Here is a 16,426-nt window from a genome sequence, read left to right on the forward strand (position 1 = left end):
GTCTTTTCAGGTCTCTGTGACCCGCTTAGAACTGAAAAGTAGTAGCGGGGATACAAGTGTAACGTAATGTAACCTGACTGCATATCAGCCTCCCTTCTCCTCCGAAACGGCTGTGAACCCAACCTCACATCCATCCTAGGTCAGCTCCTGCAGCAGGTCACAGGCCTGTTGCCTAGATGTATAGCAGGAACTGGGAGCCTCAAGAATCATACAGGGGCAAATCCTCAACAAACTGAGGAAGTTCCGTGATGGGCGGCAGCAGCCTGAATGAAGGCCGTGGACTAATTTTTGTTGCCATTAACATTGTTTGTATTTTCATTTTATTTCACAAATAAAATGTTCTTAGCTATTTACATACAAAGGTCATTGCCTCTAAACTATGTCTACATTCCCTGATCTGCAAGACTGACAACTGCTGTGGTCTAAACACCCCTAGGGAAGCCCTAGGAAAGGGAGACTGTAGAACAAAGTGGGGGGGGGGGGTGTGGAGAGAGTTGTCCAGAGTGCCCTCAGTGGACACATTCAGAGCAGCTCTTCCTTAATGTCAAGTACTCTACCAGAGGCTGCCCAATTGAGAAGGATCCAGTGTGCCCTGCATCACAAGAAATTCGGTGGGACTCAAACCTTCCACCCCCAGGATGCCACATCACACCCCAAACCACTATGCCATGCCTCCAGTACTTAGAAAAAAGGTGAAATAAATATAAATAAGTAAATAAGTATTGCCATACTGGGAAAGACCAAAGGTCCATCAAGCCCAGCATCCTGTTTCCTACAGTGGCCAATCCTACTACTACTACTTAGCATTTCTATAGCGCTGCCAGGGTTACGCAGCGCTGTACAAGTTTAAACATGGGGAAGGGCAGTTCCTGCTCAAGAGAGCTTACAATCTAAAGGTAACAAACTATGTAGTCAGTGTAGGTATCAGGAATGGGGAAGGTGGTTAGGCGCCAAAAGCAAGGGAGAAGAGATGGGCTTTGAGTAAGGACTTGAAAATGGGCAGGGAGGGCGCATGGCATATGGGCTCGGGAAGTCTGTTCCAGGCATAAGGTGATGCGAGGCAGAGGGGGCGGAGTCTGGAGTTAGCGGTGGTGGAGAAGGGTACAGATAGGAGTGATTTGTCCTGAGAGCGGAGGTTACGGGTGGGAACATACGGGGAGAGGAGGGTGGAGAGGAAATGGGGGGCTGCAGATTGAGTGCACTTGAAGGTCAATAGGAGAAGCTTGAACTGTATACGGTAGCGGATTGGGAGCCAGTGAAGCGACTTGAGGAGAGGGGTGATATGAGAGTATCGGTTCACGCGGTAGATAAGACATGCGGCGGAATTTTGGACAGATTGAAGGGGGGATAGGTGGCTAAGCGGGAGGCCAGTGAGGAGTAGGTTGCAATAGTCAAGACGAGAGGTAACGAGCGAGTGGATGAGGGTTCGGGTGGTCTGTTCAGAGAGGAATGGGCGAATTTTGCTAATATTATAGAGGAAGAATCCAGGTCACAAATACCTGGCAAGATCCCAAAAAAGTACAGAACATTTTATACTGCTTACCCCAGAAATAGTGGATTTTCCCCAAGTCCATTTAATAATGGTGTATGGACTTTTCCTTTAGGAAGCCGGCCAAGCCGTTTTTTAAACTCCGCTAAGCTAACAGCATTTACCACATTCTCTGGAAACGAATTCCAGAGTTTAATTACACGTTGAGTGAAGAAAATTTTTTTCTGATTTGTTTTAAATTTACTACATTGTAGCATCATCGCATGCCCCCTAGTCCTAGTATTTTTGGAAAGTGTAAACAGACGCTTCACATCTACCCGTTCAACTCCACGCATTATTTTATAGCCCTCTGTCTTATCTCCCCTCAGCTGCCTTTTCTCCAAGCTGAAGAGCCCTAGCCGCTTTAGCCTTTCCTCATAGGGAAGTCGTTCTATCCCCTTTGTCATTTTTGTCGCCCTTCTCTGTACCTTTTCTAATTCCACTATATCTTTTTTGAGATGCGGCAACCAGAATTGAACACAATGTTCGCGGTGCGGTCACACCATGGAGTGATACAAGGGCATTATAACATCCTCACAAGGAATGTGTAATGGGCTGCCCCACGAAACAACACAGAGAGGGTCCAAAGTACAGAGCCAAGTCCAAAGCACAAAAGAAACACCAAAGATCCTTCAAAAATGGGCCGCAGTTCTTTTAATTGTAAAACTTGAAAATCAGTCTTCCATTATAGACCTATAATGGGTCTATGATGGAAGACTATGTCCCGTTTTTGAAGGCTCTTGGTGCTTCTTTTGTGTAATGGGCTGCCCAGCCAGCAATAACCTTTGAACCTAGGTTGCTCACTGCAGCACCTGGCAGAGGTGTAAAGTATATGGAAGCTGCTACCAGGCCCCACAGTGGGGGGAGAGCACACATGACTGCAGTCTTCCTTTCCGCTCCCTTCTCTCAGGTCATGGCTGTAGGGCACCTGTGAGTGTGGCCTCTCCTGAAACAAGACCTTTGTCCAGATAGTCCCCTGCCAGTCCCTGGGGCACCACAGGTTCTATACCGCACTTAACCAGCTATGTTTTGGCCGGCTTCCTGTACCTGGAACGTCAGTGCTGGAGCCTGGACATGGCCCGGCATTGAATTTCCGGGTAGGACCCTGGCAGCGATCAGCAAGACGCTCAGCACCGCCGACTGAGTATCTGGCCTGAAAATTTGCCAAATGTCCTCAGGATCAAGTAAGTCTCCTTTTAGTAGTGAATGTTACAAACCACGTAACTAATGCTTGTTTTCAGAATGGAAAATGCACATTGTTGGCACCAGCCACCTTTGGCTACTTCCTAAACTTTTCCAGCATTGTGTGTGACATGAGCCTCTCTGGGTGTAGAATTCCATGCTAGCTGTAGAGTTGATTGATGTTGGACAGCAGCATTACTTGGTAACATTTTGCAGAGGGGGGAGGGGTTCATATTTGTGTCTGCTTAATGGTCTGGTGATAGCTCAACACCTCGGCACATGTTATTGAAAGCAGGTCTCTTGTCTGGCATTTGGAACCGACTTCCAGTAGATATGGCAGGAGCCAAAACAGTGGCAGAATTGAAGCATCCTTGAGATAGAGCAGAGAGAGGGAGGGAGGGAGGGAGACGCTCTTAAATTACAGGATACAGATATTGATGTGGATAGGCCACATGATCACTTTTTACCACTACCTTCTGCATTGACATGCTTCATTCATTTCTAATTTCAGGGCAACATCTCATTACTGCCATTGCGGATTTAATGTTTGGATTCAAAACAACTTCCTGGTAAGATGAATATTTCTAGTCTCACTCTCTAGTTCAGGAAAAAGACTAATGGCTTCTTTTACCATTACCGTGTGCCGAATGCGACACAGCCCATAGGATTTGAATGGGCTTTGTCGCATTTGACGCGCCACTAATCACTACGGCAGCTTCGTAAAAGGAGCCCTAAAAGTCTACGTTATGTTAATTCAGGAGACCATTAGCTCATAATAGCAGAGCTTTTCTGGCTATACATGAAGAGGAAATGCCGAAAGAAGTAGTGTGGTGGCTGGGGAACTAGCTCCATTGGAATTGGTAGATAATGGGACTCATTTTTGAAAGAGGAAAACATCTAAAAAGTGGAATAAAGGAGCATTTAGACGTTTTGCTCACCAAAATGTCCAAATCTGTATTTTCAAAAACCATTTCGCAGACATTTATCTATGCAGTTTGTTCGCAGTGAGTCCAAATCTCAAGGGGGCATGTTGTGAGCATGTTAAGGGTGGGATTTGGGTATTCCTGGACATTTTTCAGCCATAATGAATCAAAACATAAACGTCCAGGACTAAAGCGAAGACGTTTTGATCTAGACCCGTTTTAATAACGACTAAGCTACAAAAAAGTGCCCTAAATGACCAGATGACCACTGGAGGAATAAAGGAATGACCCCCCTCCCCTTACTCCTCCAGTGGTCACTGACCCCACTCTCACGCCCCAAAGATGTGAAAGAAACAGTACATACCAGTCTACTACTACTACTTAACATTTCTAAAGCGCTACTAGGGTTACGCAGCGCTGTACAGTTTAACAAAGAAGGACATTCCCTGCTCAAAGGAGCTTACAATGTGCAGACAATCCAATTGGGGCAGTCTAGATTTCCTGAATAGAGGTATAATGGTTAGGTGCCGAATGCAACATTGAAGAGGTGGGCTTTGAGCAAGGATTTGAAGATGGGCAGGGAGGGGGCTTGGAGTATGGGCTCAGGAAGTTTATTCCAAGCATAGGGAGAGGCGAGGCAGAAAGGGCGGAGCCTGGAATTGGTGGTGGTGGAGAAGAGCGCAGAGAGGAGGGATTTGTCCTGTGAGCGGAGGTTACGGGTAGGAGCGTAAGGGGAGATAAGGGTAGAGAGGTAGTGAGGGGCTGCAGATTGAGTGCATTTGTAGGTTAGTAGGAGAAGCTTGAACTGGTTGCGGTACCTGATCGGAAGCCAGTGAAGTGACTTGAGGAGAGGGGTGATATGAGCATCCAGGCGGAAGATAAGACGTGCAGCAGAGTTCTGAACGGATTGAAGGGGGGATAGATGGCTACGTGGGAGGCCAGTGAGGAGTAGGTTGCAGTAGTCAAGGCGAGAGGTAATGAGAGAGTGGACGAGAGTTCGGATGGTGTGCTCAGAGAGGAAAGGGCGAATTTTGCTGATGTTATAGAGAAAGAAGCAACAGGTCTTGGCTATCTGCTGGATTTGCGCAGAGAAGGAGAGGGAGGAGTCGAAGATGACTCCAAGGTTGCGGGCAGATGAGACGGGGAGGATGAGGGTGCCATTGACTGAGATAGAAAGTGGAGGGAGAGGAGAAGTGGGTTTGGGTGGAAAGACAATAAGCTCTGTCTTGGCCATGTTCAGTTTCAGGAGGCGGTTGGACATCCAGGCAGCAATGTCGGATAAGCAGGCTGATACTTTGGCCTGGGTATCCGCAGTGATGTCTGGTGTGGAGAGATAAAGCTGGGTGTCGTCGGCATAGAGATGATATTGGAAACCATGAGATAAGATCAGGGAGCCCAGGGAAGAGGTGTAGATTGAAAAAAGAAGGGGTCCAAGGACAGATCCCTGAGGAACTCTGACAGAGAGTGGGATGGGGGTGGAGGAAGATCCATGAGAATGTACTCTGAAGGTACGGTGGGAGAGATAAGAGGAGAACCAGGAGAGGACAGAGCCCTGGAACCCAAATGAGGACAGTGTGGCGAGAAGTAAATTATGATTGACAGTGTCAAAAGCAGCGGATAGGTCAAGGAGGATGAGGATGGAGTAGTGACCTTTGGATTTGGCAAGGACCAGGTCATTACAGACTTTAGTGAGTGCCGTTTCTGTCGAGTGTAGAGGGCGAAAACCGGATTGAAGCGGATCGAGGATGGCATGAGAGGAGAGAAAATCAAGCCAGCAGCTGTGAACGGTGCGTTCAAGTTTCTTGGAGAGGAAGGGTAGGATGGAGATGGGGCGATAGTTGGAGGGACAGGTAGTGTCAAGTGATGGTGTTTTGAGGAGTGGTGTGACTACAGCATGTTTGAAGGTGTCAGGGACAGTTGCAGTGGAGAGAGAGAGGTTGAGGATATGACAGATGGAGGGGGTGACAGTAGGGGAGATGGTGTTAAGTAAGTTGGTGGGGATGGGGTCAGAGGAACAGGTGGTGCATTTCGAGGAGGAACGAAGGTGGGCGGTTTCCTCTTCGGTGATAATAGGAAAAGAGGAAAAGGAGGCCTGGGTTGGTTGGTTGAGGGAGTGGGTTAAAGGGTGAGGAGGAGGAGGTGGTATGGTAGTGAATTTGAGGTTTATCTCTGTACCTTGTCGCGGAAGTAATCAGCCAGTGATTGAGGAGAGAGTGAGGGGGGGGTGGGAGCAGAGGGCACTTTGAGGAGGGAGTTAAGGTGGCGAAGAGACGACGAGGGTTGGAGCTGAGGGAATTAGTCAATTGGGTGTAATAGTCCTGTTTGGCAAGGAATAGGGAGGACTGGAAGGCGGATAGCATGAATTTGAAATGAATGAAGTCGGTATGGGTGCGAGATTTCCTCCAGAGGTGTTCAGCAGATTGGGCGCAGGAGCGAAGGTAACGGATGCAAGGGGTCAGCCAGGGCTGGGGATTAGTACGCCTTGTGGGACGGGAGATGGATGGTGCAAGTCTCTATTACAACTTCAGATGTTATGGCCAATCCTGTTAGAGCAGCAAGGAGGTCCTTGGAGTCACCTAGTGGTCGGTGCAGCGCACCGTGGAGAAGGGGACCCAGGCCCATAATCCACTCTAACTTGTTACACTTGTAGTGGAATGTGGCAGCCCCCCAAAAACCTATTCTACCCACATATAGGTGACACTTGCAGCCATAAGGGCTGTTGTAGTGGTCTATAGCTGGGTACAGTAAGTTTTTGGTGGGCTTTGGAGGGCTCACTCTACAATATAAAGGGGTAAGGGTGAGATGTGTACCTGGGAGCTTTTATGTGAAGTCCACTGCAGTGTTCCCTAGGGTTCTCCACTGCTCTGCTGGGATATCTGTGTGGCCAGTCTACTAAGAATTCTGGCTCCTCCTACATCCCAGACTTTTTGTTTTTGAAAAAGGACCAAAAAAAATAAACTCACAGAGGATAAAAATATCAGGCAAATCACTTAACTCTCCGTTGCCTCAGGTACAAACTGAGGGGGCCCAATGCGTGCTTACCGCATTCCAGTTTGGAGTTACCGCTGGCCCAACGTGGGCGCTGGCAGTAGTTTCAGCTCCAGTGTGCACCATTTCCAGTGCTGGGGAAAATAGGGCTCAATTTGGTTTATAAATATTCTTTTCCAATCCCAGACTATCTGCTCTGGCTCTCCTAATTTTGGTCCAAGCTCTCTCTCTCTTTTTGGCAATAAAGTCAACCGGGAAAAATCTGAGCGCATACCCATGAATAATGTAACCACTAAAGTGGAAATAGAAGGACTGGAGTTGTGCTGGACCCAATTCTAAATAAGAGCCCTGTTTACTAAGGTGCATTAATGTTTTTAGCGTGTGCTAACTGTGTAGATGCACATAGGAATATTATGGGTGTGTACACAGCATGCACTAATGCACTTCTGTTATTTTGGTAATTAGTGGGATGGATGCTACTGGTCTATAGTTCGTTAGTTCATTAGCATTTTTCTTTGTATAGGGGTGAGTAAGATGTTACCTTTTTCCCTTGGGAAGAGTCCATTTTTTAGCATAAAGTTCACGTAGTTTGTTAGGTCCATTATAAATTGTTGAGGGGCCGATTTCATGAGGTTGTTTGGCCAAATATCTAGTTTGCAGTAGGATTTGGCGTATCTTTTGAGCGTTTGTGAGATAAGATCTTCCGGTAGTGTTGTGAATTCAGTCCAGATCCTGTCTGCTGGGTAGATTCCAGCGTCTGGGTCCAGGCAGTCTAGGAGTGTGGTGTATTCGATGTGGCTAGCGGGTATTTTCAGTCGCAGTTGAATAATTTTCTCCTTGAATTATTTTGCCAAGTCGTCAGCTCCTGGTGTGTCTTTGCAATTGTTGGTGACTGGAGTGGTGTCTAGTAATTTATTCACAAGTTGGAAGAGTTTGTGTGTGTCTTTGTAATTTGGTCCAATTTCAGTTTTGTAGTATTGCCTTTTGGTTTGTCTTATGGTGTATTTATATTTCCTTTGAAGTTGTTTCCAATCGTTAAGTATGGGATCGGCTTTCTTTTTGTTCCACTCATGTTCCAGTTTCCTAACTTGTGTTTTGAGTTTTTTCAGTTCTTCGTTGAACCAAGGTGTTGATTTCTTTCTGTGCGAAGTTCTGGTTTGGATCGGGGTGATGTTGTCCAGTGTTAGTTTACATCTATCATCCCAGTTTGAGAGGAATTGAGTTGTGTCTGTCTTTATTGTCCATCCGTCGTTGTAGATCTGTTGCCAAAATTTAACCGGATCAATTTTTCCTCTTGTGGTGTAGGTTTTTTGTATTTGTTTGTTAGGTAGGTCTTTCGTTCTCCATTGGAGGGTAATATGTGCTTTGTAGTGGTCGGACCATAGTATGGGTGACCATTCAGTGTATGTTAATGTAACGTTTGCGTTAATGTAAGCAGCGTGTGGGCCCCGCAACAACTGCAGTACCAATGGTGGGACCGATGAACCGCTTCGCTGCTCTTGGACGTTCTTCGGGGCAGGAATCCTCGCTGCTGGAGAGAGCGGTGGGAGGTAATCCGCTCCTCCAGCTTGAGACTGACATCACGCTCAGCCCTGATTCACAGAGTCCTTTGCTTATGCTGGCGACGGACCTGTGATGTGCTTTGGAGGCCCCTTGTGTGGACGCTCAGGGAGTGCTTCCTGCTGCGGGGTCAGGTCACGGTGTAGAAGTGCCGGCTTGTTCCATCCAGGAAGCTGAGGTATGGGCAGGAGTCAACGTCTTGTTGGACTCCAAAGTTGCAAGGGAGAGACACACTTCGGAAGGAATAGAGACTGAATTTGCTTCTCTCATTAAGTCTTATTTGCCTGAGAAACCACCAATGATCACCTTAGATACCATTTGGGAAGCACTTTTGGGGTTGGAAACCTCCTTTTCTCAAAAATTGCTATCTATGAGTCAGTATACTAAGGGGCTCATTTTCAAAGTACTTAGACTTACAAAGTTCCATAGTAACCTATGGAACTTTGTAAGGCTAAGTGCTTTGAAAATACGCCTCTTAAGGCTCCCTTAGAAAGAAATCTCTATGTTGGAAACAAAAATAATAACAATTGAAAAAAATATTGAAACTAATATTAGTAATATAGGTAATCTTCAACAAGCTCATGTGAACCTGATTAAAGAAAACAAATTGTTGCAATATAAATTGAAAATTTGGAAAACCAACAGAGAGCTAATACTCTACGTTTGATAAACTTTCCTAAAATGTCTTCCATTGCTCCTCTTATTACCTTTAAAAATTCCTACTGGAGATATTGAAGATTCCTGAACAAGCTTATCCACCAGTCTCCAAGATATACTACTTGCCACCATGTAAAAAGAAAAATACAAATCAACCTATTGCAGAAGGGGCTGATGTTTCTTTTGATGCTTTAAATCTCACACAATTGATTGAAGAAGATGAATTGGGCTCAAAACCAGCAACATTAATAGTAACATTTGTGTTACAACCTGACCGAGACTAGGTATTAAAGCAATTCTTCTGGCATAGGGAAGAACTTTTTATGAATTACAAGATTAGAGTGTTTCCAGATGTTGTTAGAGCAACCTAAAAGCGGCGTCTACTGTTTGCTTAAGCTTCGCCCTAGGGTTTTACAAATGGGTGGTTTTGTTCTGGCTGAATTTTCCCTGCAAATGTGTATTGAAAGTAAATTTGGTTACATATGTATTTTATGATCCAGTGCATTTAACCTCTTTCTTAGATTTGAAGACTGTGCTGACCCCAGTCATGCAGCCAGTAGTAATATCTTCGTCTACTCCGTAGTTAATAATGAAATGTCTGAGTTTCTCTTCTATTGCTTAACTTAGTAAGTGAAATTTATATTCCTAGAATTGTACCTTGTTCTTCTTCCTAATTGTGGACTTGAGATCGGAAAGATGATATATTTCCTGTTTATATTTGAGTAATAGGATGTTAATATTTTCAATCTTTTTTTGTATCAAGAATATTCTTTATTTAATTTGTGAAAATATATATAAAAAAGAACGTAATTTGTTGTAAGAATCCAATTTTACAATAAAGTATCATAAACATACTGGGATAGCTTTGGATGTTTAACATTTAGAAAATCTGTTATGAACGCGAAATTGTACATGAAGCAAAGAGAAGGTTAATGGTAAACAGAGTAATAACCAACTCAAGTAAAAATTAGTTGTTTGGGGGGGAGGGGGTTGATCAACCCAGGCATTCCCTGGATGAGAAAGATCCTACAATTAAACAGATTTTCTGGAATCTTCTCAGGATGCTATCTCTACCAGAGCAACCTTGGTTGTCACCTTTTTAAAGGAGGCTGATAAGACAATGGTTCTTAAAGCTTATTTTTCTAAAAAAAAGATGTTCTTTATTGTGGTCATAAGATGATGATTTTTCAAGATGTGTCAAGATAACTCAACAGAGGAAGAAACAGTTCCTACAGTTAAAACCTCATGTTTTGGCTATGGGTGCTTCCTTCTTTCTGCATTTCTCATGTAGATGTGGTATTTCTTATCAGGCTACCAATTATATTTTTTTGGAACCTTCTCAATTAGAGTCTTTTTTTGTTGGATAAGCCGGTACTTGATCATTAATTCTAGTACTAATGGTGTTAAATGATGTTAGTAGTCTCTCAGTATTTGTTAGTATTTGCCAGGATTCCTGTGATGTGATTCTTTCTGTTGTTTTATGTTATTGGTTAGATTATTATGTAACTTCTTATTCTCCGAGGACAACAGGCTGCTTGTTCTCACATGTGGGTCGACGTCCACGTCGGCCCAGGAAATGGCAAATTTTCCACAGTAAAATTTTAAAAGTTTTGCCAGAGTCTTCTGGCGTGCGAACAATGGATGACTTCCTGCCTGTTGGACACCAAACGAAGCAGATACGTATGTAGAAAACAATATTTAATTGATATGGATCAATAAAAAAATTAACAAGCCCGACACAGGCCGTGTTTCACCCCCACTGGGCTGCATCAGGGGCTACAAAACAAACAATCATTTAACAATTAGAACAAATATAAAAGCAAGTAAGCATAAAAATAGATATAATAATTACATTTCATTACCATAATCTTATACTCGGCTGATAGTAATAGAACACCATGGTGATACAGTTAAATAAAAATTAAAAAATTAATTGAAATATCAAAATAATATTGTATAGAACTTAATTGTACACATTGAATAAAAAATATGAATAAAAATAATATAATGTAAATCACTAACATAACATTCATAGACAAACTATATATATATATGTATCCTGTTAAACAGACATAAAATAAAACACATATTATGTTAAATAATCAAAAACTTCATAATATATTTGATATATAGGTAAATGAATCAAGTAAATTGAATTAAAAAGCTAATGAAATATATGCTGCGTATATGTTTAAAGTAAATTTGACACATACCTAATCGATATCTATAAAAACATATAGTCTCCACTTGAGTATCTAGAGAATAATAAAAGTGAAAAATAAAAAATGAATATAAAAAAATAGAAATACAAAAATAATTACTAAAGATTATAGAAAAATAAATACCGAAAATTATAGACAAGTATCCAAATCTAAATCATTAAATAAATAAATATATATATATATATATATATATACATATATATATTGTGAAAACGATGAGGCTAATGTGATGATGAAGCTCCCACCTCAGGATCCCAGGTCCCTCTATCACTCAGGGTGAGCTGGTTCACCCTATGCAGATTTATGCAAATCATGCTCCTACCCCTTTCTACTCGGGGTGACCTGGTTCTCAAACAAACAAAACAGGGTCAGGTCTCATCTCAAACAAATCTTTATTCCAGCCTCTGGGGCACACTTCTTTTAGCTTAAAACACTTTCACCAGCTTAAACTGTTCTTCCAGTTTAACCATTTCATTTCTTCCTACTCAGTGCAATCTTCCAATTTAAACATTTCTTCTTGCACAGTTCAATACTCATAGATTTCTTCCCCCTGAGCCCTCTCACACAGGCATTTGGGGTCAGTAATAACTCAGTCCCTGACACACAGTCCCTCCTTGTAGCACCCAGCTCTAGACACACAGTCTTTTCATCTGGGACACACAGTACCTGGGACACACAGTACCTCTTCACTGGTCTAGACACACAGCCTTTTCATCTGGGACACACAGTACCTGGGACACACAGTACCTCTTCACTGGTCTAGACCCACAGCCTTTTCATCTGGGGCCACACAGTACCTGGGACAAACAGTACCTCTTCACTGGTCTAGACACACAGCCTTTTCATCTGGGCCACACAGTACCTGGGACACACAGTACCTCTTCACTGGTCTAGACACACAGCCTTTTCTTCTGGGCCACACAGTACCTGGGACACACAGTACCTCTTCACTGGTCTAGACATACAGCCTTTTCATCTGGGACACACAGTACCTGGGACACACACAGTACCTCTTCACTGGTCTAGACATACAGCCTTTTCATCTGGGACACACAGTACCTGGGACACACAGTACCTCTTCACTGGTCTAGACACACAGCCTTTTCATCTGGGCCACACAGTACTCATGGGGGTCCTCCTGCTTCAGCTACCAGCCTTTACATTTATCTAACGGCATACACCCCTTTGTATTCTCTTCAAGCCAGTTAGTTACACAGTCCAGGCTTCAGCAGCTACTTCCCCTCTCCCTCTTTTCTCCTGGAGAGTCCCAACAAAATTAAGCAACAGTCTTTTTCTCTCTCTCTCTTCTCTCAATGGCTCTGCGCGGGCTCAAAGCCTAGGGTCCCACCCTCTTGGTCAGTCACACTCTCACCTGACCTCCTCCCGCTGACCCGGTTTGGCCCCGTTGTTGCTATGGCCTTTGTTGAGCCAGAGCTGCACAGTCCATCGGCTCTTCCCAGGTGTTCTCCGGTTCAGTCAGCTCCTTCGGGCAAGGCTCCTCCTCTCTTTCTTCCTCAGGAGCCCAATCCATATTCTCTGCACACCCCGCCCTCCTTCCAGCTGCTGCCCCTTTTCTTCATTAAGATTCTTTGGTGTCTTTTCTTTCTTCACCCACTCCTCCCCCCAGGTTGGAGAATTGGGTTTACTCACTCCCCTGCGGCCCTCTTCTGGTGGCTCCCAGGAAGGCACGTACTCTCTCCTATCCCCGGGTTCCCTTGGGGCTTGCTGGGAGTCGTAGTTTCTCATTTCGAGGTCTTTCTTGGGAAAGGCCTGCCTGTAACAGGGATACTCCTGCCTATCCCCGGGTTCCTTTGGGGCATGTTAGGCGTTGTAGTTCTTTCCTCTCCTTCTTTCTCTTTTTGTTCCCTAGCCCTTTCTACATACTCTTTACCATATATATATATATATACACATGCATACACATATAAATATACATACATATACACACATATATACATACATATGTGTATGTATATTCTTTATGAACTAATCCACTTCAAAAATAAATTTATAAATTATGAATATCTTTTTTTTTTTTTTTTTTTTTTTTTTTTAACCATAAAAGTTCACAATATGAGCATGCTTCCTGGTTGCTTCCTGCATGCTTCCAGTTATATGCTTCATAATTTTTATTACTTTATATTAAACTTAAACAGAAATACACTGTTAAGTGAAAAACAGCCAATAAAGAAACATTTTACATTAATCCATTCACCATTACAGTTCAATGGCTTCCTTAGACCTCAAAATTTGGGGGGTTAGAATACGTGGAGTACTTCTACATTATCAGTTTTCAATACATTTATATAAGAAAATATGACACCGTAATCTCAATCCTATTATTATCTCTATCGTTGTTTTGAGTCTAAGAACAACTTAAGCTGATCTGGAACATAAAAAACATATTTAGTACTGTTAAACCTCACAATACATTTACATGGATAGGCTAACAGAAAAGAGCCTCCCAGTTCCATTATTTTTGACCGCATTGAAAGAAACTGCTTTCGCTTTTGTTGTGTCACTTTTGTTACATCTGGATATAACCATATTTTTTCTCCACCGAAATTGTGGTCTGTTGTTTTAAAGTAAAGTCTCATTACTGCATTTAAGTCCTGTTGGAAAAGAAAAGTTACCAACAAAGTCGCTCTTTCAGTGGCAGTTTCTATTGTCTGTTCCAAAATCGCTGTTATATTTCCCACATCCAACTCATGTCCAGATTGAACCTTTATTATTTCATCCTTCTTTCTTGTATTAGGTATAAAGTAAATTTTTTCTAATGGAGGAATCGCTTCTTGAGGATATTTTAAGTTCTCTTTAAGAAATCTTGCAAATAAATCTTGGGGAGAAACCCCATATAATTTAGGAAAATTAAGCAAGCGCAGGTTCAATCTTCTATTATAATTTTCAATATTTTCAAGTTTTCTCCTAATATCTACATTATCTTTTATTACTGCAACTTTGAATTCATTAGTTTGTTCCACTTCCTTTTGCAAACTGTCAATTTTCTGAGAAAAATCTTGATTAGTTGTCTCAACAGAATCTTTCAATTCTTGAATCTTATTTCCTAGGGTTTTTACCTCTCCAGATGAATTTAAGAGGGTTTTCTCCATCTCTAACAGTTTCAGCCATATTGTCCCCAGGCTAACCTCCGTTTCTTTCCCAGCGGATTTGGCTGTTAATATTGAGTCAGTCACCCCACTAGGACCGCCAGCTTCCACACTTCCGGTGTTCGTTGGTTTCTCCTGCTGACTCACTACAACCGCTGGGCTTGGAGGGATCTTCGAGAACGGCGGGGGGGAAAGAGATGTTTCACATTCCGGCGAGAGTCCCGCTCCACCCGACTCTCTCGCCAAGGAATCCACTCCGCTCACTGCCTGAGAAAGAGCGGGGAAGAAACGCTCCAGACCAGTTCTCGCTGGCGTGGACGTCCCGGTAGGTGGGGGAACTACCCGGACTATTCCTTTTCTTTTGGAGTGAGGCATTTTCTCAACAAGAACGAAAAACTAGCCGATCTGGCTGGAGCGATCTCACTGCACACCCGCTCTCGGCGCCATGAATATCTTTTTTATATATATATTTTTAGATAAATGATCAACTATAATTAGTGATATAATTCTCCGAGGACAAGCAGGCCCACTGATGGGTGACGTCCACGGCAGCCCCCTCCAACCGGAAACTTCACTAGCAAAGGCCTTTGCTAGTCCTCGCGCGCCGATTTGCACCGCGCATGCACGGCCGCCTTCCCACCCGAACCGGCTCGTGTTCGTCAGTCTTCTTTTGTCCGCGCTCGGGATGGTCGTATTTTACCGCCGTTTCGTGCCCCTCAAGTTGACCTCGCGCGTCTTCGCGATTTTTGCTAAAAAAAAAAAAAAATAAGAGACCGATTGGTCTTTACCCTTTTCCCGTGTTACCAGCTTTTTCCCCGCGTAAGTTTTCTTTCGCTTTCGGGACTGGCCTTTTTGGCCTCGATTCGGGTTTTTCTTCCTTCTTTTTGGTGCCCTTCGTCATCATCGCGAATTTTGATTTCGCCGGCATGATTTTTCCGCCCATGTCATCGAAGTCTTCCAGCAGCTTCAAGAAGTGCACCCAGTGCGCCCAGGTAATCTCGCTCACTGATAGGCACGCTTCGTGTCTTCAGTGTCTGGGGGCTGGGCACCGCCCGCAGGCCTGCAGTCTTTGTGCTTTTTTAAAAAAGAGGACTCAGGTAGCGAGATTGGCCCAGTGGAACGCGTTGTTCTCGGGCTCTTCGACGACAACAGCACGGGCATCGAGTGCATCGACGTCGACAGCATCGAAGTCTTCGGATCGGCATCGACTGCATCGAGGCCTCTACCTTCGGCATTGACTGCATCGCGGCCCCTACCTTCGGCATCGTCGGTACCGAGGTATCGAAAGGCTGCGTCGACGTCGGTGGTACCGGGACCTCCGCTGTTGCTGATGTCGTCGGACGGTGGTGCTTCGTCTGGAGTGCAGGTGAGGGCTGTCCATTCCCCTGCTGGTGGTGGTGAGCCTTCGGGTGGGTCTCCCCCTGCCCTGAGGGCTCCTGCGGTACAGCCCCCCCCCCCCCCCCCCCCCGAGATCGACCTTCTTTGGCTTCGGCCCCGAGGAAGCGAAGGCTGGATTCTACGTCCTCCTCGTCGGTACCGGGAAGCTCCGGTGACTTGCTTCGCTTGAAGAAGTCTAAGAAGCATCGTCACCAGTCTCCTTCCCGTCTCGGTACCGAGAGCTCTGGGTCGCCGAGGCAGTCGGCACCCAGTAGGCATCGGCACCGGGAGGACCGCTCACCCTCTGTTCAGGAGGTGTCGATGCGCTCCCGCTTGGACAGCCCGGGAACAGCCTCCACGCCCGGAACAGACTCTGACATCGACGCCTGCATCGGCTTCTCAGTCTTTCTCCACAGCCGCTCTGCACGAGAGTCTCCGGGCTGTTCTTCCAGAGATTCTGGGAGAGCTGTTGCGCTCTTCCCCTCCGGTACCGGGGGTGTTTGCGCCACCGGTACCATCGAGTGAGGGCTACGGCCGCCTCCCAGGCAGACTCCCCGACGACGTCGGCGGAGGGAGCTTCACCGATGCTGGCGAGGGAGTCCACCTCTCGACGCTCCTACCGTGGCCATGTTTCCACGGCGTTGAGTCGGGCACGGCTTCAGACGCAGGTTCGTGAACTTGTGTCTGATACCGATGGTGAGGCCTCGTGGGAGGAGGAGGAGGACATCAGATATTTCTCTGACGAGGAGTCTGATGGCCTTCCTTCTGATCCCACTCCCTCCCCTGAAAGGCAGCTTTCTCCTCCCGAGAGTCTGTCTTTTGCGGCCTTTGTCCGGGAGATGTCTACGGCCATCCCCTTCCCGGTGGTTGTGGAGGATGAGC

At 45.0% G+C, this 16,426-nt stretch overlaps 1 protein-coding gene across 1 annotated transcript in view; it reads left to right on the forward strand.

The window, feature by feature from the left end:
- The window catches only part of LOC115481413 (alanyl-tRNA editing protein Aarsd1-like), a 194,239-nt gene that overhangs the window by 152,981 nt on the left and 24,832 nt on the right, over positions 1 to 16,426 (forward strand). Inside the window, exon 9 of the mRNA XM_030220501.1 lies at positions 3,222 to 3,279. Coding sequence (XP_030076361.1) covers positions 3,222 to 3,279 — 58 coding nt within the window. The remainder of the gene's footprint in view (positions 1 to 3,221; positions 3,280 to 16,426) is intronic.

The sequence above is a fragment of the Microcaecilia unicolor genome, chromosome 12 (assembly GCF_901765095.1).
Source record: "Microcaecilia unicolor chromosome 12, aMicUni1.1, whole genome shotgun sequence".
NCBI lineage: Eukaryota > Metazoa > Chordata > Amphibia > Gymnophiona > Siphonopidae > Microcaecilia > Microcaecilia unicolor.